The following is a 23299-nucleotide window of genomic DNA, read 5'->3' on the forward strand; positions in this document are numbered from 1 at the left end:
CCGAGGAGCTCGGGGGGATTCAGTTCTCCAGGCCCCTTCCCCACTCAGCTGGTTCCTTGCAGGACAAAACAAAGAGATAAAGGCAATAAGGAAGAAAAAAAAAAAAACAGGGAAGAGCAGAGCCTAGGGGGACAGGGACGGGGTGACCTACGGCACTGTGGCTGCCCCAGGTGGCACCAGGAGGGTCCCGCGGCGCCGTCCCCACCGCCCTGCCTGCCACCAGCTGCCGGAGCCCAGGGCATCACGTGTGGGCCTGCTGAGCCCAGAAATCCTCAGCTTTCAGGATTATATAACCCGGCGAGCTAATTAAAACCAAGGGGGGCTATTTTGGACCCGGGCAGGGTGACAAGACAAAAATATAGCCCGTAACAGGCCCACGTCCCCTTTGAAGAGTCGCCAAGGCTATTTTTTACCTAGCTACATCACGAAGAATTGGAGGGAGAAAAAAAATACCAGGGCTATATTTAGAATTTAATCAGTGGCAGGGCTTGTTACACTTCTTAGAGAGGAGACTGATGGAAATATTTCAGGAGGGTGGGAGGAAGGAGGTGTGTGTGGGGGGGAGAGAAATAAAGACAAAAATAAAATTTGTAATAATAATAATACAAAAAAATTCAAGGCCAAAGATAGCCCCAGCATCTCCCTTACATGGAAGAGATGCTGCTCGAGGGCGTGAAGGGGAATTTTCGGTTGTTGTGAAACCAAATCTTGCGCTGTCGGGCGTCCCACCCTCCTGACATCCCCGCAGCCAGGCGGCACGTCCCGAGGGAAGGGCTGTCCCCTGCCCGTGCCAAGCACCCGCAGCTCCCCTAGGCTGCCCCAGCTGTCCCCGCTTCCCTTTGTCACATGCGCCTGGTGTGACAGCTCTGGCGGGGACACAGAAAAAAACGAGCTGGAGGAGGCCACGGGGGTTGCAGGGCCACGGGTCCCTCGGAGGTGGCAGCTGGCAGAGGTGGCACTGCCCAGCGCCTCGTGTCACCACGCGCACTCCTCCCGACGTTTCCCCAGCTAGAACCCATCCACTTTGTAAAATAAATACTTTTTAAAATACTTAAAAGCTTGTCGGAGCAGAGGGGAGCTGCACGTTCCCATTTTCTTTCTTGCCCATGTCCAAAAAAAAAATAAAATAAAAATAAAATCAAACATTTGTTATTAAGGCACATCTTTTCCAATGCTTCGTCTACCTAACCACCATCTCTTAGCATCCACAGCGCCCAGCACCTCCAACCCACCTGGGTGCCAAAAGAGCCCCAGCTCCTCAATCCCTGTCAGCTCACAGCCTTCCCCACCAGTGAGGATGAGGAGGAGAGCTGGAAGGAGGCGGGAGGGGACAGGGGACCGGAGCCGTGTGTCCCTGGAGGGGAAGGGAACCACCACCCTGGTGAGCTGGGTTAAAGCATCCGGGGCACAGCAGTTCCCTTGAAAGCCAACTGGAACCTCAGCCCGACCGAAAAGGGAACTTCCAAGCACATTGTTTTGGAGAGAGGAGGGAAAAAAAGACAAAAAAAAAAAGACATTTGCTTTGGCACCACAGATGCGAACTGCAGCTTGCGGCTGGGCTCCCGGGTCGGGCACCAAAGGGGAGCCCGTGGACAGCGGAGCCAGGACCAGAGGGGCTTTGGGGGAGCCCCCTGCAGCAGCAGGCAGCTGGTCCTGTGCTCTCACAGCCCCCTGCTCCAGCACGGATGGGTAAATCACTTGTTTAGCATCTGCTCGCTGCAGCTGCTGGCGGGGAGATCTTCTTCCTATCCGCCCGTTCCGGCGGGGGTTATGGCAAGGTTGAAATTTATTTAAGTGAAAAACTTCTGCTGGAGCAGCCTCGGGAGGTGGGTGGGCTGCTAAACGGAGTCACAGCGCTGTGCTAGCTGTATAATGACCGTACACTGGGAATGTAAGCAATTTCCAGACCTTACACCCCAAGGTCACAGGCAGGATCTGGGTGAGCCTGATAGGAAGGAGGAACAGATTGGGTTGCACGAAAGGCCCTCACGCACCAACAGGACCGATATCTTCTCCCCCAGATGACACAACGGGAGGCATGGAGGTGCCTGGAGCGCAGGGGGAAGCCACAACCATGCCTGCTGCAGCACGGCTTACCTCCAGAGATGCTGGGAAGCTGCACAAACCCCTCTCTGTGCGGGAAGGGGACAGCACGGATGGAGGCGCGCACCGAGGGGGACACCTCTCCCCGCTGCCCGCCTTGGTGCCTTTTCTCCCGGGCCACCAAGCAGCCCACAGACGAGCCTGCTTCTTCCTCGGGAAGACAAGAGCCACCAGGCAGAGCGAGCAGGGGCCGGGCACCACCCCAGCGCGGTGCACAGAAAGCCTCCAGCAGATACTTGCAGAGAGGCCGGCTCCTCACCTGATAACACAATCAGGGCAGTTGCAGCGAGCCCCAGCCCTGCGAGCAAGCTCAGCTCACCCTTTCCCCCCCCCCCGCCATCGCTGCAACGAGCGAGATAAATGTAATTTCTGCTCGCCCCGAGGCTGCCCCAGCCCCAAGATCTTGCATGGGGAGCTGCTGTGATTCGCCCTGGGCACACAGGCTCCTGCCATGGCCATGGATGGATGGGGGGGGACTGTCACTGCTCAGGGCTCCCACTCGCTGCCCCCAGGGACAGGGAGGAATAGAGCCCCATGGCCACAGCCCCCCGGAGCCCCACAGCCTGTCCTGCAGGGACAGACGGACGGACAGAGCAGCAGGGCTGGGCTGCAGCACGGACACACCGAGCCCTGTCCCATCCTAACAACCACGAGGGCATTTTGAAGGCGACGCAGCAGGAGGTGAGACTCATCCACAGCTTACCCAAACGTCAGGGAGTGGATGCAGGAAATCCCCTGCAACCAGAGCCCGACACTTGTGCCCCCCCCCGGGGTTGCTGCTCCTGCAGCTGGCCCCCAGCAGTGCCCTTTGCACGCGGGGGCTGCACAGGACACCTGCGACAGCTCCTGCTGCAGGAGAGCAGCAGCTCCGAAAGGCCAGGAGGAGACCCCAAAGCACACCTCTCCTCCAAACGTCCCCCTCGGCCACCAAAAACAAGCAGAGGCCTTTGCAGAGCACTACCGCTACAAGCAGCGGCGTGAGCTCTTTGCGCAAAATAAAAAAAAAAAAATAAAAAAAATATTGCATATACAGGAAACGCACAGTTCCCGATTTCCAGCTCGGTTTAATGCGAAGAATTTCCTTCTTCCCTTCAGACTCACGCAGGAAGCCTGCAAACACAGCAGCCCCGTAATCTGATTAAGCCCCGTCCTACGCACGTTTCCTGGAACAGCGCGGGGCTGCGGGAGCCACTTTCCATCCCTCCCCGGCGCGCATCCCGCAGGGCAGCAAGTGCAGCCCTGCCCGAGCCTCCGCCTTCGGTCACGGCAGCGAAAAAACAACAGAATAAAGCAATTCCTACTGCAGGGAAAAATAAAATAAAAGGATTTAAGTGGTGCTTAAAGAACTGCAGCTGTAAGAGCGCTTCTCCCCACAGGCAGCCCAGAGGGTGTGGGGCTACTTGGGGACTGTAAATAGGTTTTGGCTCTGTTAGCGCCCCAGGGTGGGGAGGGAACCCAAATTTGGGAAGTCAGATTTTTGGGGAAATCAGCTTTTAGCAAGCCTTTTGGGAGTCGAAGGGCACCTACAGGGCATAGGCAGGAGGGTGAGCACCACAAAGGCACCGTGGAGGCAGGGGGTGAGCAGGGGATGGTTCCCACACCGGTGACCTGGCGGGGAGCAGGAGCACCTCGGCTGCGGCTCTGCACCCATGGGACCCTCCCGAAGAGGGGCCGGGCTGGTGGGTTGCTCACGGGGAGGCAAAGGTGATCGGCACCAGAGATGGAGGAGCCCTTCGGCCAGCCCTGGTGCTTTTCAGATGGGTTTTCAGTGGGTTTTGTGCACCAAGGAGCATCTCCAGCTGGTCCCGGCAGTGCCAGCGGCACCGAGCGGTTCCCTTTCCGCAGACCCACGCTGCACACCTGGGATCCCTCGCGGCTCTGCGGAGCTCTGATTCATTCAATTCCCGAGAAGAACCATCTCCTAGAAACCCGAATAAAGCAAACCCTGCTGGAAGAAGCGGCGAGCTGGGAGGCTGGCTTCCCCTCCGGTGCGCCTTGCCTTCAACTGCCGCTGCAGACAGCGAGGAATTCTGCTTGGCAGCCCTCAAAAGAGATACAGCTGCATCCCAGAAACGTGTTCCAGGGCTGAGAGCGCTTCATTTGTCTTGGGACCATAACAAGAGCAGCTCGCTGCCTTGGGGGAAACCATAGGATACTGGAAAAATCACCGAGGGCCTGATCCAAACCCCTCTCCTTGGCAAGGTTAGCTTTCCCGCTCCGAGCTGGGCCATTAACCGTTCCCATTCCCTCCCTGGAGAAGGGCAGAAGTGGTGTATTTATGCATTTCGTGACCCGCAGTAATGCACTCGCCCTATCTGGAAATAAACAGCGGACCGGGAGCTCGTAGCTGAAATGCAACTCAAGTGGCTGCCAGCGCTCCCATCCTCATTTACCAGAGCAAAGCCCAGGGAAAAAAGAAAAAGCACAGCTGCTGCTTCTGCTAGCCCAGCATCTCCCACCTCTCACCTTCCCTTCCAGGCAGGCTTCGTACACATTTGTGCAAGTTCCCTTGCACGAAAGCCCCCGAGCTCAGCTGAGGCATCTCGGGGCTGCAGGGGGATGCTCCTGCTGGCACAGCCCGGTGGGATGCAGATGGATGGCACGCAAGGAGAGCTGCAAGGGGACACCTCCGAGGTCACCCATCGAGTCACCCGCTTTGATTCTCCCTCTCCAAGGATCCTCATTCACCTGGTCCCAGCCACCGTGGCCCCAAGCTCTGCCCACGGTGCGCTGACAATGGATACCCCAACTGCCAAAACACCGCCCTGTTTTCGCTCCCCGCACCAGAAATCACCGCCTTCCCCCCGGCTCCGCGCCCAAGATGCCAAAGCAAGCAGCTCCTGCAAACCTCCAGGCCAATGTTTACGTTGGGATGCGGCGCAGGAAGCTCGTGTTTTCCCACTGCCCAGGGAGCGGCAGACTGGAGGCTGCCGGGCGCTCAGGGGACCGGCGCTGTGTTTCCTGCTGCTGCGGCAGATCACCGAGGCTGGGCAGCAAGAAAGGTTTCGGGGCACAGCTGAGCGCGTTCGGTGCCTCGGATGCTCAGAAACGTGGCCACCACGAGCACGGGGACCGCACAGCACCACCCTGGAGGATGCGCACAGGACCACATCGTGGCCAAGCCTGACCTGCCAGCCCTGCTTCGTTAATAGCTACGAGCAACCCGAGATGTCAGAACGACCTGCGACGTGCTGTAACATCGCTGTGCAGATGCCACAGCATCCCAGGGAACCTGGCTGGGAAGAAAAAGCTGTCCCTGAAGGCCAGGGCAAGGCACAAGGCAGCTGTGGCCCACCACGCACACATCCCAGCCAGCACACAGCTCCCTTCTGGGGAAAGCAGTGGGGCACTGGGGGTCTGCAAGCAGGGGAGAGGTGAGGTTCATCCACCAGGATCTCCACGTCATGACAGAAAGCCTCTCATCGTGCCCGAGAGGACACGAGCACAAGCACAGAGGGCTGCGGGCAGTCACGGCACGATTCCCAGGTTCCCAGCTCCTCCAGGGGAACCAGGACCTCTGGTGATGCCGGGGGTCCCAGCGGGGCTCCTGACCTCCAAACCCCCCTGCACAAGGTGCCAGCAAAGCCAGGAAGGGGACAGAAATGGTCGTCCTTTCCTCAGGCTTTGAAAACCAACGCAGCCAGGCCCTGGCAGCAGCTCGGAGTGGGGTTTGCAACAGCTCTGTGGTTTAGGCGGATGACAACCAGCTCGTTCTCCCCACAGCAGGGCTTGGTTCTCCCTCGTGTCACCCACGTGCACCGACGTTTCGTCACTGCCTCCCCGGCCAGGCCCTGCGCTCACCAGCACGGGGAGCGCGAGCAGCGGCTCCCAGCCCTTGGCACGGCTGCCAGGGCAGCTTCCCGGATGGGCTGAGCACCCAGAAATGGGTTTGTTTCTCCCTCCACGTGGCCTCCTTGAAAAGATCTGGCACTCGTGGGCACTATCCTGGGGTAAAGCTGTTCCTTCGGCTGGGGAGGCACCGCATCTCCGCCCGGACCCCCCTGGATGCGCTCCCGTGCAAGGAGGAGAGGTGGGAAGCAGCACCCAGTGCTCAGCACCAGTGTTACTGGTCCCAGCAGACCCTCTCCAAAGCCTGGCTGAGCACCCCAGAGCGTCGACCTCGCGGGCACGGCCAGGGGGACGTTTGGGGCAGGTGCTGAGCTCAGCGGGTGCACCTGGGGGAGCGCAGCATCGCCCAGGATGCAGGCAGAAGGGGAAGATGCCATCCCGACCCAGTGGGCACCCGACATTTTGGGAGGCAAGGCCAGCCCCCGGCACAAAACCCCTCCGCACCAACCCCAATAACTAGACAGGTTTTCTGGGACTCCTGTAAGCAGCCTGCTGCCCTGGAGGGTGGAGGGAGCAAGGTAGAGGCACCGCAGGCAAATATTGACTTGCCTGTGGGCACGGAGAGCGCTACCAGAACGAAATCCAGGGGCTCCAAGCCCCAGCTTTATACTCCATCACCCGTCAGCGTGCATTTTTTATAGGGGAGAAATAGAAGAGCCCGGCCTCTTCCTAAACTTCTGGGTGCTTTGAACCACAGATGCTCACAAAACACCGCTCGGCACCTGTTGTACAGGGGACACAGCGAGTGCTGGATGGCAGAGAGACCCCAAAACCCTCAATGGTGGCATTGCAGAAATGCCCGTGAGGAGGATCTGGAGGTACCGTGTGCTCCAGGGGGCCCATGCCCCACGTCCCATCGTGTACCAGCACCAAAGGAGCCCTCTGCCCTGTAAACAATCCCGTTCCTCAGCCTGAAGCACCCATCCGTCAGCTCCCCGGGGTTTTTCAAAACACTTCTGACCTCTACTAGTAACAGCAGCGTTTGCAGGTCACCCCGAGGCTGGGTGGGAGGAAGGCTGGAGAAAAACCCCAAACCCCAAACCTGCTCTGGGGACACCACACGGCCCAGGGGAGCTCTGTGCGCGTTTGTCCTACTGCCCTCAACAAAAACCAACACGAAACGAGAGCCCACCAGGAGCCTTCCCCTCCCGAAACCATCGCAGGGGAGGAAGGACTGGGAAGGGAAGATGTCCCCAAGTCCCACGGGCTCCGGCTGCCACCCCACGAGAGACACTGAAGCCATGAAACAGAAGCTGGGGCAGGCGCCAGCACCACGCCAGAGGCACCAAAGCGCCCCATCCTGCTCCCGCACCCCACAAAGCTGCTCCGAGCAAGCTGGGGCCCCCTGGGGACCCCCCGCTCCGTGTTTTGTTTTTTTTTTTTGGGGGGGAGGGGGGGGGCCAGGGGCAGGTAGAGCATCACGAGATGCTTGGGGGCAGGCTCACGGAGCTCTTCCGCAAAGCAGGCGCGGGGCTGGGGTAAGCAGAAAGGGGGGGGGGGGGGAGGTAAAGATTTTGGGGCAGGGGACCCAGCTTCGCCTCCGGCCCCCCCAGATTTCCCTTGCCCGCCCCCCCCCACCCCACGCGTGGGCACCCACCCGTGGGGAGCCACGCTCGGAGGGGAGCCGCGCGTGGGAAGCCGGAGAGGTACGAGGGGGGGGGGGGGGGGGAGCCGGGGGGAGGTGTGGAGGCAGCCCCCAGCCCCTTACCTGCGGGAGGTCATGGCTCAGCACGGCTCAGCACGGCTCAGCACGGCTCAGCACGGCTCAGCACGGCTCAGCACGGCTCAGCACCGCTCCGCACCGCTCCGCACCGCGCTGCTGCCGCCGCCGCCGCACCCCGGCGGGGCAGCCGGGCTCCGGGGAAACCCCTCCCTGTGACGTGGGGGAATCCCCGCCCTCTGCCCCGCCCCTGACCGTGGGGGGGGACACACACACACACACACACACAAGGAGAGACACCCCCCGGGGCAGTTTGGGCACCCCCGGGGGTAATTTGGGCACCCCCGAGGTGTCCCGTCGGGGGGCGCAGCCTCCTCCCGGCCAGCCTCCAGTCCACCCCCGGCCTCCGGCCTCCTCCCCGCAGCCTGGTTTTGGCTGTGAAAACCACTGAAAAAAATCATACGAAACCAAGAAAAAAAAAAAGAAAAACCACCAAAAAACGGCACCGGGCACCATCCGGTGAGCCCCGGCGCCGTTCGCTGTTACCCCCATCGCCCCACAGCTCGGGGGCTGCCCTGGTGTCCCGGTGGTCCCAGGAGGGGGTCCCAAAGGTAGTGGGGGGGGTGGAGGTGGTGACCCCAAGCTGCTCTTGGGGCAAGGGTGCTGGGCGTGCGGGAGGGTTTGTGCAAACAGGGCTCTTTTTGCCATGGGAAACGTAAATTCGGGCGTTTTTAACCAACTCGCGTCAAATCGACGGAAAAGGCAGAAATTGCCCCAAATGCATGCCCTGAATCTGGCACCTTTCACGAATGCTGGGTGAGAAAACAAAGCCAGCTGTCCGAGAGGGAGAAAAAAGCCAGCACACGGGCAGCTACCTCCCCCCTGGCCCGGCCGTAGCGGCAAAAATAGCAATTTCTAACTATAATAAGACTCAGCGAATTCCGCGGCTATTCGGGGAATACCCGGGGAGCTGGCAGCGGGCTGCCGGGCTGCATCCCTGCCCCGCGTGCCTCCAGATGGCTCCTGGGGCAGCGAGGAGCACAGGGGGCAAATAGAGACCCCGATACCAAGGACCCCTGCCCTCCCCTTCCCCATTTCCCCCGCTCTGTCTGACCGGGGGCTTGTTTCGCAGCACTGAGAGCTCATTGTGAGCAGCCACACTGCGGCTCTGTCTGCGTGACCCCTCTGCTCCATCCCCGGCTCTGTCTCGGTCAGTGTCTGGCCAGGAGAGGTTTTGGGGCTGGTCGGGCTCTCACCCTGCTCTGCGTCCCCCAAAAAGGGGGTTTCTGCCCCATTTCTGGCTGCCAGGTGGTCACTGGGGGCACCTGCTCCTTGGGAGGCATGATGGTTGTCTTGCAATTACAGAGCGTGCACCTGGGCTGGGGGAGCGCCTTCAGTGCTTGCAGAGAGGACAGCTTCTACAGATCCTATTTAAGCTGTGGCAGTCACCCAGAGTGCCCAGTGCTGCTGAAAATCATTTGTAACTCCCTCCTGAACCCCGACGCAGGCACAGGATGACCCCCTTGTTCGCTCGTCTGCAGGGCCGGCTGGGCACCCACACATCGCAGGGACCTCCTGCTCACGGTTCAAGTTGTCCACCTGCAAACACTGCAGCCCCTTTTCTCTCCGATTTATCCCGTTTCCCCAGTTGGAGATGTGGAGGTGCATCGCTGCGATGTTTTTTTGTGCTGCTTCAGCAGGTGGGCTGCACACAATGCAAGGGGGGAAGCTGCCAGCCCAGGCTGTGTTGCAGCAGAGCAGGGAAGTACATCCCTCAGGATGGACAGGACCATCCAAACCCAACTGCCCTCCCATCCCTGAAGCCCCCTTGCCCCCAGGGAGAGCAGACCTGGGCTACCAGGCCTGCCATGCACACGCCATGCTCCTGAGGGTGCTGAGCAGGCTGCCCAGGGCTGCCGGCAAGCCTGACCGCACCATTCCCCTGAGTCACGCCTGCTGCCTGCCCAAGCGTGCCCCCAGTGTGGCTCTTCCCCTTCTTTCCTTCCTCTTTCCCCTCACAAAGGTTTTTTCCAGCGTGTTGTTAAAAAAAAAAAAAAAAGCCACACATCCAGCTGTCAGAGCTCGGCTTTTCATTCTGGCCGAGACAACGCCAGCTTTTTCTCCTCCCGCTCCGCGGCGAGCTGGCGGCGAGCCTGGGAAAGAGGCACTGACTTTGCAAGCCCGTGCCTGCTGGAGCATAATAAGGTCATTGTCGAGAAGACGCGGCACCAGGAGGCTGATCTGGAGCGAAACACGGCCCCGGTGGTGAGTTGTGCAAGCCCCGTGGCCGCGCCAACACTGGCCCCATTGTTTGCCGTCGGGAGCCGACAAGCCGGTTCCTGCGGAGCCGCCGCAGACAGCGATCAAATGTGCATCGTCGGTGGATATCAGGACTGGCTGTGCCAAATTAGCTGCCTCCCATACGGCAGGACACCCACGTCCCATCACCTTGCACGAGCCCTCGACGGGCCGAAGCTCCTCGAAGCTCCTGGCCTTGCAGCGCGGCGAAGCGCCGGGGGCAGAGCGAGGGCTGGAGAGGCCCCGCCGAGACCCGTTGGGAGCAGGAACCTGGGTGCTGGGACGTCTCAAACCACATCCTGCTTGCATATATATATATATCTGCTGGCGGCTGCCTTTCCAGGGCACCTCGGCTTGCAGAGGGCAAAACCCCGGGGGTGATGGCTGGTGGTGAGAGGGAGGCTGCGGGAGCAGCGCTTGGGTCGTGCGGGCACGGTGCCGTGCCAAACCTCTGCTGAAATTGCAGCCCAGGAGGTAATAAAAGCATGCATGGCAAGGAAAAGCTAGGGTGTGTTTGGACAGGTGGACACATTCAGAGTGAAATCAGGTGGCTGGAGAGGAGGACAAAGCCCCAAAATCTCTGGCTACGAGCACTGGGTTGCATCCACAAAGAGACAGGATGGAGCAAACGCAGAAGGTACCTGCACGGACAGGGAGCAAGCGGGGCGCACGGAGAAGAATAAAAAAGCACCAGGCCCCTTAAAAACATCTTTAATAGTTCTCAAACTTTATTTCATGGTGATTGACGAAAGACACAAGTTAGTAATGGTTATATCATGCTGCTCCTCTACTGTGCATTGCCCTTCAGAATTCATACAGCAGTTCACAACGGTCATTAATTTACCCTATAAATGAAGCCACGTGGACATCGAAATAAAAAAAAAAAAAGGAAAAAAAACAAACTTCAATGTCTTTTTTTTTTTTTATGTACATACATGATATAAATGCTATTAAAAATAAAGCCCAAGTTAAGTGCATGGCCCCTAGGGAGCACTGCTGAATCTGACCTTGGTTCAAGATGCTCGACCACGAGGACGCGACGTCCTGTTTTAAGGCATTTCCAAGCCCCAGCAAAAGCAGACAGAGTTTGTGTTGGCTTTTTTTTTTTTTTTTGATTTTCATTTCGATTTTTTTTTTTTTTTTTGCAGTGACCCTGGCTTCATTTCAGTGGCATTGTGGAAAATTAGCAGCTTCCTCCGTGCGTGCTCCCCTCCCTCTGCACCCCCAGCTCCAGCCAGCACGGTCGCATCTCCCAGCTCAAGCCCCGTGCTCCAAACACCACGCAAGGGTCTCACAAGTCCTCCCACCTCATCCGACACCCCCGGTTAGCCCCTGGCTTCCTGTACATCCTGATCAAAATGTCCCCCCCCCATCCTGGCTTGCCTATATACATCCCACACTGTCTATATACAGCAGCCACTTAAAATGTGGGATTGCCACGCACACACAGATACACACAAATTTGGGTGCCCTCTTCTCACCAAGGGCACGATATCCCCTCTAACATATCCCCTTCCTAACATTTAATCACCATTTTAGAGGAATGACAATAGCTTAAAGCAGATTTCACCCAGGTTTCGCTGGGATGGGGGCAGGTGGTGCTATGGTTTGGTTTTCTTGGGCGGCAGGAAAATTTCAAGAGGAATTGATCGAGGAAATTGAGGATTTTGATTGATAACTGAGGAGATAAAGGAAAAAAAATTGGGAAGAAGGAAGGAAGAGAAGAAACTCTGGCAAGGATCACCAGCAGCCCTGCCTCGCTAAGCATCATCCTGCCCCCTGAAAAGGGAACTGCGGAACAGGGCTGGTTGAGGCACGGGGCATTTGTACATGTCCTTTTGTACATGTCCTGCAGGTGAATGGTTCTGACTTCTGAAACGGAGCCCAGGCAGCCTTTAAATTAAAAAGAAAAAGAAAAAGAAAAAGCAGGCTGAGTGGTTCGCTGCCGTGCTGTTCCCCTTCATTACGTCCACGTTCAGAGCTCGCCCTGAGAAAAGCAATTTGACTTCTCACGGCTCGAAGGTCAGTGCTCGGAAACAACACTTGGAGAGGGAAGGGAAACCAGAAGGTGAGCTGGGAATTTGTGGGAAAACGGCAAAACCATCACCCCCGGGACACCCAGCGCCATGCGATTGCTGACAGGGTCCTAATCCTGTGCGCTCCATGAAGTAGGATGGGCACAAAGCAACGCCAGGGACGGGGACACCATGGTGGCAAGGGGACACAGATGCGAGGCAGCAGCAGGAACTTCTTCCCATGGAGAAGGAACCTGAGAGCAGGGGGGCTTTTCTTTTATATCCGCCATCCCTTTGCTTTCCTCCCACTCAGAGGAGACCCGGTGTTTGCACTCACGTGTGTGCAGGCTCACAGGCACTCACAACATCCATCCACACACAAGCACACATGCTGGCTGTGCAGCTGGTATCACAGCATCACTTTTAGGACTTTCATGGGGGAAGACGAGTTTAAAACCTCCCAAACTCTCCCGCCCAGCCACTCGCCCTGCCCGTTTCCATCGGAGCTGCTGCTGCTGCTGGTTTGGTGGCATCCAGAGGGGCTTCGGTCACGGCGTGGATGCCCCTGCATAGCACCGGGTGTTGCAAAAGCTTCAGGTCAAGATGCAAAAAGGACGTGGGCCAGGGAAGGACAGGTCTGCGAGATTTTTTTTTTTTTTTTTTTAGTGGAAAGGGACCTGATCCCATCCCCTCGCAGCCCGTTTGCGATGCAGGGAGAGTGCTCCTGGCTCCTGGAGAGGTGCTGCAAGCACTCAGCGGCGCACGGGAGGGCAGCGTTTGGTACAGGGCAGCTCTGGGAAGAGCAGCCAGGGCAAGCAGGAGGTTAGGACGTGGCTGGATCAAGGCAAAGCGTGGAAATGAGGTTTCACAGCTGCTTCTGCACGTGTCCAAGAGGAAGAGGAGGAGGAGGAGGAGAGCCAACAGAGAAACCCGAATTTCTCGCAGCCCCTTCTCAGTCCAGCACACAGTCATAAGACAACCAAAGAGCAATGCTTTCCTGCCTGCTCAGAGCAGACCTTGGTCTCTCTTCCAGTGCATGGCATCCCTGATTTGAACAGAGCATAAAGGAGAAAAGCACTTGAGATCCTTACACACATAAATTAGAGTGAGAGGAAGGGGGGAGGAGGGAGATGGGGCGAACATGGGGCCGGGAGAAGGCTCGCCAGAGCCAGACCCCGAAGCAGTGGGGCCATCCCCACCTGATGGCCATGTTCCAGCTCAGCCAGCACGCAAAAAGGGGTTTAGGACCAGGCCTGAGAAAGGCAAGTGGCCAAGCCACCAAGGGCTTGCCAGCACCAGCATCCTTTCCCCCCCGCGGCATGAACAACGACCCAAGAACGCAAGTAAGGAGGGGAAAAAAATAAAAAGAAGAAGCTTCAAGTATGGATGAGATTTACAATGCGGGTGCAATGGGGAAGTTCTTCTGTCACTTCTTGGAGACTTGGTTCAAGGTTTGTTCTTTGTTGCTGCTGCTTGCTTAGAGTCTGACCGACCTGGATAGACTGCAACCGAACAAATAACCCAAAAAAAAGGTGTTTCCTCCCCCCCCTTTTCCCCCCCTCCCCCCCAAAAATATAAAAAGCAATAAGTTTACAAAAATAGAAAATAATTACAGCAATAGGCAGGAGGGAGGGAAGGAGAAGGAAGGGTCCCTGGGGGTCTATTTGGCTGAGCAGTGTAATATCGTGGGGTTGTTTAAAGCGTCCTCCACCAGATGCAGTTCCTGGCGGTCGACAACCACGTCCCGTATACAGCCAACAAAGCCGGTGCTGTAAGCCTTGGGCAGCTTGTGGGCCACGCTGAGCTTCTCCATCCCCCCTGCAAGAGAGAGAAAGCAGAGCTGGGGGGTGCGAGGACAGCGGGCACGCCGCCGCGCCCCAGCACTCTGCCCAGCCAGCAGCACGCACCTGGGAACTGGCCTCAAAAAACTTGCCAGAACTATTATATTATGTATTACTATCATCATCATCACCATTATCATTATTATCATTACTATTATTATTTTAATTGGGTAAATGCCAGTTCCACCCAATACATGCAGGTTTCCTAAAGAGGCTTAAAATGGTAACGTGCGTTTTTAAATATCGGGTCAACCTAAAAGACTTCACATCAAGGTCGATCAAACACAAAGCCTTCCAGTAGAGCCAGTGGGGAAGCCAAGCCAAAGCTTCTCATGGAAAAAAAAATTGCTTTCCCCATGACTTCTAGGCTGGTTTCAGCACTAGGAATAGCATCTGGGATGCTGCCTACTCAGGGGCGAGGCTGCGTTTTTGGGTATGGACTCTGTAAGCCACGTTAGACCTGAAGCTCCAAATTTAGACTGGGAGAAGAGATGCTTCTGGAAGGTCAAACGTGGCAAAGCGACCTGGGGTGCCAAGGATCCCATCGGAACAAGCCGGGGAGCCTCAAATCCCAGCCAAAGGGGCTCCCTCTGTATGCCCCCCACGTACCCAGCCACAGGGCCCCGTCCGTGTCCAGCTGCGTGGCGCCGAGCGGAGAGGAGCCAGCGACGGGGGCTTCGTTGCCGACTTGCAGGGAACCTTCCCTCTGCACCCTGCTCCGGCGGGGAGGGAAGTAGAGACACAGATTAACCACCCCAGAGGAAAAAAATTACCCCTAGAAAATAAAATACCCGTGGGCTTTCTGCAAGATTCGCCACCACCCCAGAGCAAATCTCCGTGGGCTGCTGCACCCCAACAGGACGCTCCGGCACACCCCGGCCACCCCACACACCCCCAAAATCCCCCCCAAAGGGGCAGAAATCCTCCCTGAGGGGCAGAAATCCCCCCCCCCAGGGGCAGAAATCCCCGGCACGCCAACCATGCCAGCCAGCCACCACTCCCCATGCCACCCGAGCGCGGGGCCGAGCAGCGTGCTGGATCCTCCGCCAACCCAAAGAGAAGGCACGAACCCTCCTTACCCCCCCGAGCCCGTCCCGTTGGCACTTCCCAGAATTTCGGGCAGGCGTGTCGCAGCACGCGCCCCATTGCCCACATGCCTCTCCTCTATTCTTATCCCAGGAGAGCAGTGACCCCCGGGGACCCCCGGGAGCGGGGCCAGAGCAGTGACTCAGGCTCTTGACCCTAAATCACCGCTGGTCCGTCCCGGAGCCACCCATGGTAGCCTCGTCACCCTTCCCACCTGGAGGCTTTGATGTGAACCCAGCGGTTGGTGTTGACGGGGACCGTGGAGCGTAGGACGACGGGCTTGGAGCCCAGGTCGTAGGTCATCTGCACAAAGCCGTCGACGATGGCGAGGGCGATGTAGTCGGAGCGCTCCAGCCCCTTCCCGCTCCACAGGATCAGGCCCTGCGTGGCCTCCGTTTTGATGCTCAGCTCGAAGCGGTTGGACTGCAGGGCCTTCTCGCTGCGCCGGGAGGTGGGAGAACAGGGAGAAGGGTTAAAACACGGCTGCAAAAGCACGAGGCAGAGCACGAGCCTGTGGGGTCCAAGAAAGGGTCCCCTGGAGGTCCCCAACCCAGCTCCCACCCATAAAATTGGTGCCAGAGACAGGTGGGGGCACCTGGGCTCTGCCCTCCTGAGCCTGGAGGCACCAGGGATGCAGAGACCAGGGCAGGAGCTGCCCAGTTCCCTTGAGAATGATTTTTTTTTTCCCCCAAAAAAAATCCAAATTGAACATCCCAAGTCACAGCCTGGGGTTACTGCCCCCATTTTGCCCTCTGCGGAGGCACCGAGCCCAGAAGCTGCGGCACCCCAGGCTGGCTTGACCAAAACCCAACAGGAACCCAAGGGGATGGAGAGTGTCCAGAGGCGCAAAGCCTTCCCCCTCCTGGACACAGCACCTTTTTCTGAGGGAGGAATGAAGGACGGGATTTTCCCCACGCTGGCATCCCCGTCTTTGCTCAGTCCCTTCTGGAACCGACCAAAAAAAGGCTTTTGGCCACTGGCCACGTGGCCATATGGAGTCACCATCCGCCCCTGGGGGCTGCTCCGCCACGCCGCCGACACGTGCACATGGACAGGACAACACAGGCAACACGGGTGGCTTTTTATTCCCAAGGGACACTTCTGGACAAGGGCACCACATGCCCCAGCCTCCCCCTCACCCATTTTTGCCTTCCTACGTCCCCCCAGGAGCAAGGGGCAGAGCCGGAGCTGCTGCTCCTCTGCTGGAGCTCCCTCCGTGTTCGCCCTCGTCGTATTCGGAGCCGGATCCCTTAGGGGTAAAAAGCCTGGAGCAGGGACACACAGAGCACACACGGACACACAGACACGCAGGGTGACAGCGGAGCACGGGGAACAAGCTGGTAGCCTGGCACGGACTCACCTGGGCTCGGCGGGGTAGTCCTCGTCGGGACTTAGATGCGGGAAGAAAGGGGAGCGTGCCATAAGCGCGGGGCGGCGCGGGGGAACCCTGCCCTCCCACCCAGCACCGACCAGCAGGGAGCCCGGACCCCCGCGGTCCTCGGGGCTGAGCTTTAAGCCAGCCGGTGGGGGTTGCAAGTCGCTGCTTTAGCCAGGGTGGGCACTAGCATGTCACCATCTTGTCACCAAGCAAATGTCCCCCTGGGTCGCCCCGCTCGCCCGCGCTACACCACTGGGATGCGCGGCCAGGGATGGGGCCGGGGATGGGAAGCGGTGCTGGGGAAGGGACCCCTGGGTCCTCAGTGACCACTGCCCCAAAAGGGCGGCCCCCGGCTGGCTCTTTGGGACAGGAACGGTCACGTAAGGCTGCTCTGAGTCAGTGCGTGGAGAAGGGGAAACCCAGAGCCACAGCTGTCCTGCTGGCACTGCCTGCGGGCGTTCGGGGCTCCAGCGCCGCAGCCAGCTCCAGCCATCCGTGTGGATAAAAATGTGTGTTCGAGACAAAATGTACGGGCATGTCGCAGCCGGCAGCGCCCAGGGGAGCAACTGGAGCCTTAATCCTGCCCTAGGCACTCCCGCTGGCTGTCCCCGGGAAGAAGGGATAACTTTTTATGGGCAGCCCAAGGAGCCCTTCAGGGCCCCAGCTGCCAAAATCCTGGCTGAGGGACCGGGGGAGAAGCACTGAGCTCCCTTTGCAGGACGGGGCATGCATGGCCGAAACGGGCACAGGCTGGCTCAGGTGGGGAGCGGCTGGGAAGGGCGACCTTCCCCGCGGGGGACAGAATGCAAAGGCAGCAGCTTTCTGCTGGGCTGCAGGCTCGTGGCTCCTTGGTGTTGACCCTCTAACCCCCTGTCTGCCTGCCCGAGCCCTCCTGCTGCCCCCTGTGCTGTGCTGCACATCACAAGGGGTGGCATGGACCACACGTCCAAGGACTCAGGAAGGTTTTCCCAGCACGGCCAGGCTGGATGCATCGATTTTACAATAATATATAATATCTATAATAATCAAAATTCACGCTGGGAAGCCAAGGCAGGACTAGCCCTGCTCATATCCCTCTCCAACGCTTTGCTGCTGATGGGAGAGGTTCACCCCCTGGGACCTTTCCTCCTCCGTGCTCACCCGTCTGAAGGCTGAATTGCAGCTGGGACAACATCTCCCCGCAGCAAAGGGGAATCACACAGCTCCTGCAGCCCCTGCAGAGCCAGCAGAGCTGCGAGGTCCTTGCCCCGAAGCGGGGATCCCACCCACGGCAGCCCCTGGCGAGTGTCCCCACACCTGTCCCATGGGTGGGCTGGGGTCAGGGTGCTGGCGGGGGGCCTGGGGGGGCGCGGGCTGTACTTACGCGGGGATCTCATTGGTCAGGTGGCTTGGAAATGAAAGAGACAGGGACACTGAGAAGAGACAGACAGACAGACAGAGCGACAGACGGGACGCAGACGCTGCCCTCGGGCACGGCGCCGGAGCGGGGAGGGTCACAGGGGGCGAGGGAGGGAACGCAGCCCCCCCTGCTCAGCACCTTGGGGCTGGGCATTGGCCACGTCCAGCCTCATCTCACCCCAAACCAGAGCGTGCCCCCCAGAAGGAGGGAGAGCACCCAGACCTGACATTGGCCAGGTGCTGCTCTGGCATCGGGGCAGCTTTTTACCGGCTGGAACTGGGGGGTCCCAGCACCCGCTTGGCTCGCCCCCCTTTGGGCGCTGCTTTTGGGCATCCTTCAGCCCCGTTGTTGCTCCTGCCAAAACCCCGACTCCTCTGCCTGGCCGTGGCTCGGCTCAGCGTTACCTCTTGGTCACGGCGTTGTGGTACTCCATGTACGTCCTGCCGTCGAAAGCGATGGCCTCGGCGTCTCCAGCTGCCTTCTCGATGAGCACTGGAAGTGGGAAAATGCGGAGCTGTCAGGGAACAGAGCGTGGCCAGGCCAGGAAAACCCCCCTTTATCCAGGGCAGGCACAGACCTGCTGTCCCCAGGGACATGCCAGCACCGAGCCAGCCCCAGGAGAAGTTTTACTGGGGCTTTAGAGGTGACTTCCTGGCTAAAACTGGGGAGGAACCTGGGGGCTTGGTGGTGGGCACGACTCGGGGAGGGAAGGGAAAAGGGACCCCTGAGGCCAGGAGCCATCACTCCTGCATAGCACAAATCTCTGAGCCCGGAGCAGGAGCTGGGGTTAGCATCCTGCTGCCACCAGCACCCCCCAGGAGCACGCTGGAGCCTTGGGGTTGTGGGGGGAGGTCCCAGCCCCTCCGGCCTCACCTTTCTCGCAGTGAGCCCCGGAGAAGCCCCTTTGGCAGGCACACTCGTAGCTCTCCAACCGGGGGCTGCAGGTGCCCCCGTTCTGGCAGGGGTTGGGCTTCTGGGTGCAGGGGTGGGCTCGGAAGGGGGAGATCTCGATGGCGCTGCGGATGTTGGGCTCCTTCAGCACGGGCACCCCCTTGACGGAGATCTGCCAAGGGGAAGCACAGGGTCAGCCCTCGCCCCCACGTCCCCACGGCACGTCCCTGCCTCTCCTCCTGCCGTTCCCAGTCCGGTGTGCTCGCTGGGAGCCGCAAATCCCCCGTGTGGACGGCACCCCCGGCACCCAGACACCCGCACCAAGCTGCCCGGCAGGGCCCTACCCTCTGCACGGCTCCGCTGAAGCCCGAGGAGATGGCGGCCGCTCGAGCCAGCTTGCTGAAATCGGGGGCTCCCCCCACGTAGAACGGCTCCTTCAGGTTCAGGAAGGTGTGGGGCACCTGGCGAGGAGACACGGTGAGATGGGAGGAGATGCGAGACCGGGGGGACGGCCTTGCTATGGCCTCCACCCTGCCTCCACCCTCCAGGGTGCATCCCCGGGCACCGCAGCCACCTCCAAGCCCCTGGGCTCTCAGGTGCAGCCCCTGCCCCGCCCCAGCTGGCCACCAGTAGCCGTGGGCCACCAAAGGGCCACCACAGACCATGGGGAGCGGGCGAGCGCCGTGCATCTGGCACCAGGGGAGGCTGCCGAGGGGCTGAGGAGCTCCAAAAAAACTCCAGCTGCGAGGTCTCGCCTGGCAGCAGGAGAGCCAGGGAAAGATTTTCCTGCGAATTTAATTCGGGGAGATGATGCTCGAATGCTCTCGGGCGTGGAGGTCTCGGGATTTGTGTGACAGGTGAAGAAATATTGCTCCTGTCTCACCGGGGCTGCTGCTTGAACCCAAACTCGTACCAAAGGGATCCAGCTTGGATTGACCCACGTGCCGCAGGTCCCCTGCAGCGAATAGCTGGGATCTGGGGACAGAGACCCCTGGATTTGGGGACAGAGACCCCCCTGGATTTGGGGACAGAGACCCTGCAGCCCCACAGCAGGAGCCGCGTCCCCTCCTGTGCCCCCTGGAGGGGTCCAGGGACGTGGTTATGTGAGTCGCTAGCTAATGCTTCGTGGAGTTAACGCGAGGAACATGACCGGATTAATTGAAATGCTTCTGAAATAACAACAACGAAATGCAACGACTGGCTGGAAATGGATGAAGGGAGAGGGAACGGGTGTCTCTAAGCTACGGGGGTCCTAAAGATGCTCGGTCCGAGGGGAAGGGAGCAGGGGTACGGGTCTGGATGGAAAACAGAAAGAGAGCGATGTGCCGATGGCAGATGGGATGGAGGTGGCGGGTGATACTTATCTGTACCTTACGGGATTTCTGGGATCCAGACAGCAGGGGAGGGAAAAATACAAATCAGAGGGAGAGAGAGAGAGAGAAAGAGAGAAACGGGAGGTCAGTGGGTAACGTCATAACATGCAGGGCTGCTGCCGGCGGGGGGCAGGGGGCTGCAGGGGGCAGCGGGTGGCTGGGGCCGGCATCCCCAGAGCCATGGCTTGTGCACGGACAGGAGCACGGAGGGGACAGGGCATGGCGAGAGGTCAGAGGCAAGCTGCTGGTTTGGGAACAGAGCAGGGAAGGAGGGATTCGGCAGCAGGAGAGTGGTCGGGTTTTCGCTGCTCGGTGACTTCTTCCTGCGTGCACGCAAAGGGGCTCCGAGAGCTGTGCAAAGGGGCTCCAAGAGTCGTGAAAAGGGGCTGAGAGTCATGGAAAGGGACTCTGAGAGCCGTGGCGGCCGTGTCCCCTGCAAAGCTCTGCGTGGAGGAGGGACAAGGAGAGACGAGGCGCTGGGAAGGTGCACGGCTGCTGTCCCACAGCATCCTTCTCTCCCAGGTCCCCAATTCCCCCTCCACGCATTCCTCCTCCACCCTTCTCACGCCTCCGGGGATAAAAGCCCATGGCTCTGAGAACTTCCCAGCTCGTTTCACGCGGGTGCAGAGCAGGGTTAGAAGCCCGGAGAGCTCCGACCGTCTCCCCCTGCCCTGTGGACGTACCGGTGACTCTCCCATCACCCTCTCGCCGTTGTTGATCCTCATCACCCCCTTGCGCCCGTTCCTCTCCAACAAAACGCTTATCCAGGTGTTGAGGGGAACTGGCTCCTTGCTCCTGGTGGGGAGAAGGGAGGAAACGACGTGGGTGAGAGCTCTGCCGTGAGCCAACACCGGATCACATCCATGCAGGGATGGGCTCAGCCCTCGGGGCCAGTGCTGGCCACGGGAAGCCCCCACTGGCCCTTCTCCTGCCTGCTGCCCCCAGCCCCCTGCTCCCAGCCCCCCCTTACCTGAGCACGGCCGCCCCTTTGCCCAGGTCGTATCTGTACTCCAGGTAGCCGTCGTGTAAGGCCAAGGACACAAAGTCCCCCTTGCCGTCGGTCTTCTGCCCGTTGTAGAAAATCATGCCGCTGGGGCTCTTGGCCAGGAACACCACTTCCATGGACATTTTGTCCCTGGGGGCAGGAGGATGACGGATACCCTCCGAACCAGCTGCCCACGCGCTCCCTTCCTCCACCCCAAAGGCGTCTGCCACCCATCCGAGCCCGCGGGAGGATCTGCCGTGCAGGAGGTGCCTCTGCCACCTTCAGGATGGCAGCCAGCAGTGCTGGCTCCTCCAGCCCACCACACCTCAGCACAGCAATTCTGGCAATTTGGGGTCCTGCGGACAAAGCCCCGATGGTTTCATCGCCAGCGGCACGTGGCTGAGCACTTACTGCAGGTCAGGAACGAAGGTCTGCAGCCCGCTCAGCTCCAGGTAGGAGAAGCCGTTGAACTCCGGGAGGAAGGGCATGGTGAGGTCCTGCTCCGTCACTGGGCACAAGCGAGGGGACGGTGAGGAAGAGGAGGCAGAACAGCCTCAGCCAGCGAGCAAAGGCTCCCGGCTTGGGGAAATCAGAGCCCCAGCCCCACCGGCCCCGGCCCACCTCGCTCGCAGAAGTCCCCTTCGCGCCCCATGGGACAGGCGCACATGGATCCCCCCTCCGGCAGCACCAGGCAGGTGGCAGAGACGTGGCACGGCGTTGGCTCGCACGGGTTCCGCTCGTCAGCACACGTTGGACCTGCGGCACAAGGGCTCACGTCGGCACCCCGAACGGCCGGCAGGCACGATATGGCCAGAGGCAGCCCTAATTCTGGGGCGGGCACAGGATGGGAGGTCTCCTGGTGGCCCTGCCAAACTTTTTGTCCCATCCCAGGTCGGGTTCACACAGCCCAAGAAGCCCCTCGCAGATGACCCCACAAAAGGGGAGGTGTATGGCCCATGCCACAGTGCACTGCGCTGCCTTAAAATACCAGGGGAATTTTTGGGGACAGATCCTGACCCTTGTCTCATCCACATCTGGACAGCTCTATGCCCAAAAATGATTCCATCTCCGTTGGACATGACTTTATCCTACACTTTTGGGAATCACTGCCAAGACTTCACCACATCCTCCTCCTCCCCCTGCTGCTCCCCGTGACCCCAAAACCTCTGGGACCCCTCAGGACCACCCAGCAGCACCAGGACCCCCCAGCAGCGCCCCCCTCCCCGTACCGGTGTAGGTGTGCAGACACTCGCAGTGGAACATCTCGGCCTCCTTGACGTGGCAGATGCCGCCGTGGTGGCAGGGGTTGGGGTGGCAGGGGTCGTTGCCGCACTCGCCCACCCCGCTGCCGTAGAGCACGTCGCTGCCTTTCTCCCGCAGGTCGTACAGCTGGTTGTTCACGTCCAGGAGGCGGATGCAGCCCTTCAGGCCGCTCGTAGCCGCCGTGCGCTCCGCCACCCTGAGGGGGACAGAGCGCACGGTGGGCTGGGGCTTGGGGGAAAAATACGGGGGGACCCCACATGCACTTGGGTGATGCTTTCAGGGGAATAAGCGGAGAAACCCCTCTTGGAGGACACTGTACCCCACTAGGGATGCTGCACCCCACCAGGGATGCTGCACCTCAGCATGGATGTTGCACCCCTCCAGGGATGCTGTACCCCACTAGTGATGCTGTACCCCACCAGCGATGCTGCATCCCACCAGGATTCTGCACCCCTCCAGGGGTGCTGCAACCCACTATTGATGCTGTACCCCACGAGGGACGCTGCATCCCACCACCAGGGATGCTGTACCCCATCAGGATGCTGCATCCCACCAGGATTCTGCACCCCACACCAGGGGTGCTGTACCTGACTAGGGATGCTGCACCCCACTATGGATACTTCACACCACCACGGATGCTCCCCCCTAGGGATGCTCCCCAGGGATGCCCCCCACCCCGCAGCGGTCCCCCTGCTCACGCGGCCATTTGGTCCTCGGGCGCTCCCCCAACGAAGAGGTCGGTGTCGAGGTTGAGGCCGTCGGTGCCCGGCGGGCTCTCCCCGCTGACGTGGGGCTCGCCGTCCACAGCCAGCACGCCGCTGCGCCGGTTGCGGTTCACCACCAGCTGGTGCCACTTGCCGGGCTCCACGCGGACCTTGCTGGTCACCACGCCGGTGCCGGAGCCGGTGTTAAACCTGGAGGGGAGGACGGGGAGGCTCGTGGCCACAGCCCGGAGGTGCTGGGAGCACGCAGCCTCCTCCCCAAAAATCTGCCAAAATCCTGTCTGGATTTTGGGGTCTCCAGAGCTCTTCCCTCCACCTCACCTCGCCTCGAATCCGTGCCTTTTGGGAACTGGAAATGTAAATTCAGCTCGGATTCCTGGGGCTTTTCTCCCCCCTTTTTTTTTTCCCCTGAATTTCTTCTCCCGGTGCCAGAAGG

General features: G+C 59.7%; 2 protein-coding genes across 15 annotated transcripts in view; both read right to left on the reverse strand.

Annotated features, from left to right (window-relative positions):
- Nucleotides 1-7943, reverse strand: part of LOC118253407 (tyrosine-protein phosphatase non-receptor type 11-like) — a 52582-nt gene extending 44639 nt beyond the window's left edge. For 9 of the 14 annotated variants that reach the window (XR_007709091.1, XR_007709089.1, XR_007709086.1 and 6 more), the window contains exon 1: nt 7661-7805. Coding sequence is in view for 7 of the 14 variants with exons in the window: in XM_050714947.1 (XP_050570904.1) it covers nt 7661-7674 (14 nt within the window). In the remaining 7 variants the exon portion in view is untranslated. Of the gene's footprint in view, nt 1-7660 lie in introns of all 14 variants that reach the window. The other 5 variants (XR_007709084.1, XM_035557731.2, XM_050714940.1 and 2 more) reach the window with 3 other exon arrangements.
- A 5642-nt stretch (nt 7944-13585) lies between these two features.
- The window catches only part of AGRN (agrin), a 78422-nt gene continuing 68708 nt past the window's right edge, over nt 13586-23299 (reverse strand). Inside the window, exons 26-40 of the mRNA XM_050714879.1 lie at nt 22840-23055; nt 22108-22337; nt 21500-21634; nt 21293-21386; nt 20864-21028; nt 20577-20688; nt 19891-19902; nt 18865-18981; nt 18503-18692; nt 18034-18121; nt 17594-17617; nt 16213-16242; nt 15067-15291; nt 14376-14479; nt 13586-13743 (exon numbers count right to left, since the gene is read on the reverse strand). Of these exons, the coding sequence (XP_050570836.1) occupies nt 13586-13743; nt 14376-14479; nt 15067-15291; nt 16213-16242; nt 17594-17617; nt 18034-18121; nt 18503-18692; nt 18865-18981; nt 19891-19902; nt 20577-20688; nt 20864-21028; nt 21293-21386; nt 21500-21634; nt 22108-22337; nt 22840-23055 (1900 nt within the window). The remainder of the gene's footprint in view (nt 13744-14375; nt 14480-15066; nt 15292-16212; nt 16243-17593; nt 17618-18033; nt 18122-18502; nt 18693-18864; nt 18982-19890; nt 19903-20576; nt 20689-20863; nt 21029-21292; nt 21387-21499; nt 21635-22107; nt 22338-22839; nt 23056-23299) is intronic.

This window comes from Cygnus atratus, chromosome 21 (assembly GCF_013377495.2).
Source record: "Cygnus atratus isolate AKBS03 ecotype Queensland, Australia chromosome 21, CAtr_DNAZoo_HiC_assembly, whole genome shotgun sequence".
NCBI lineage: Eukaryota > Metazoa > Chordata > Aves > Anseriformes > Anatidae > Cygnus > Cygnus atratus.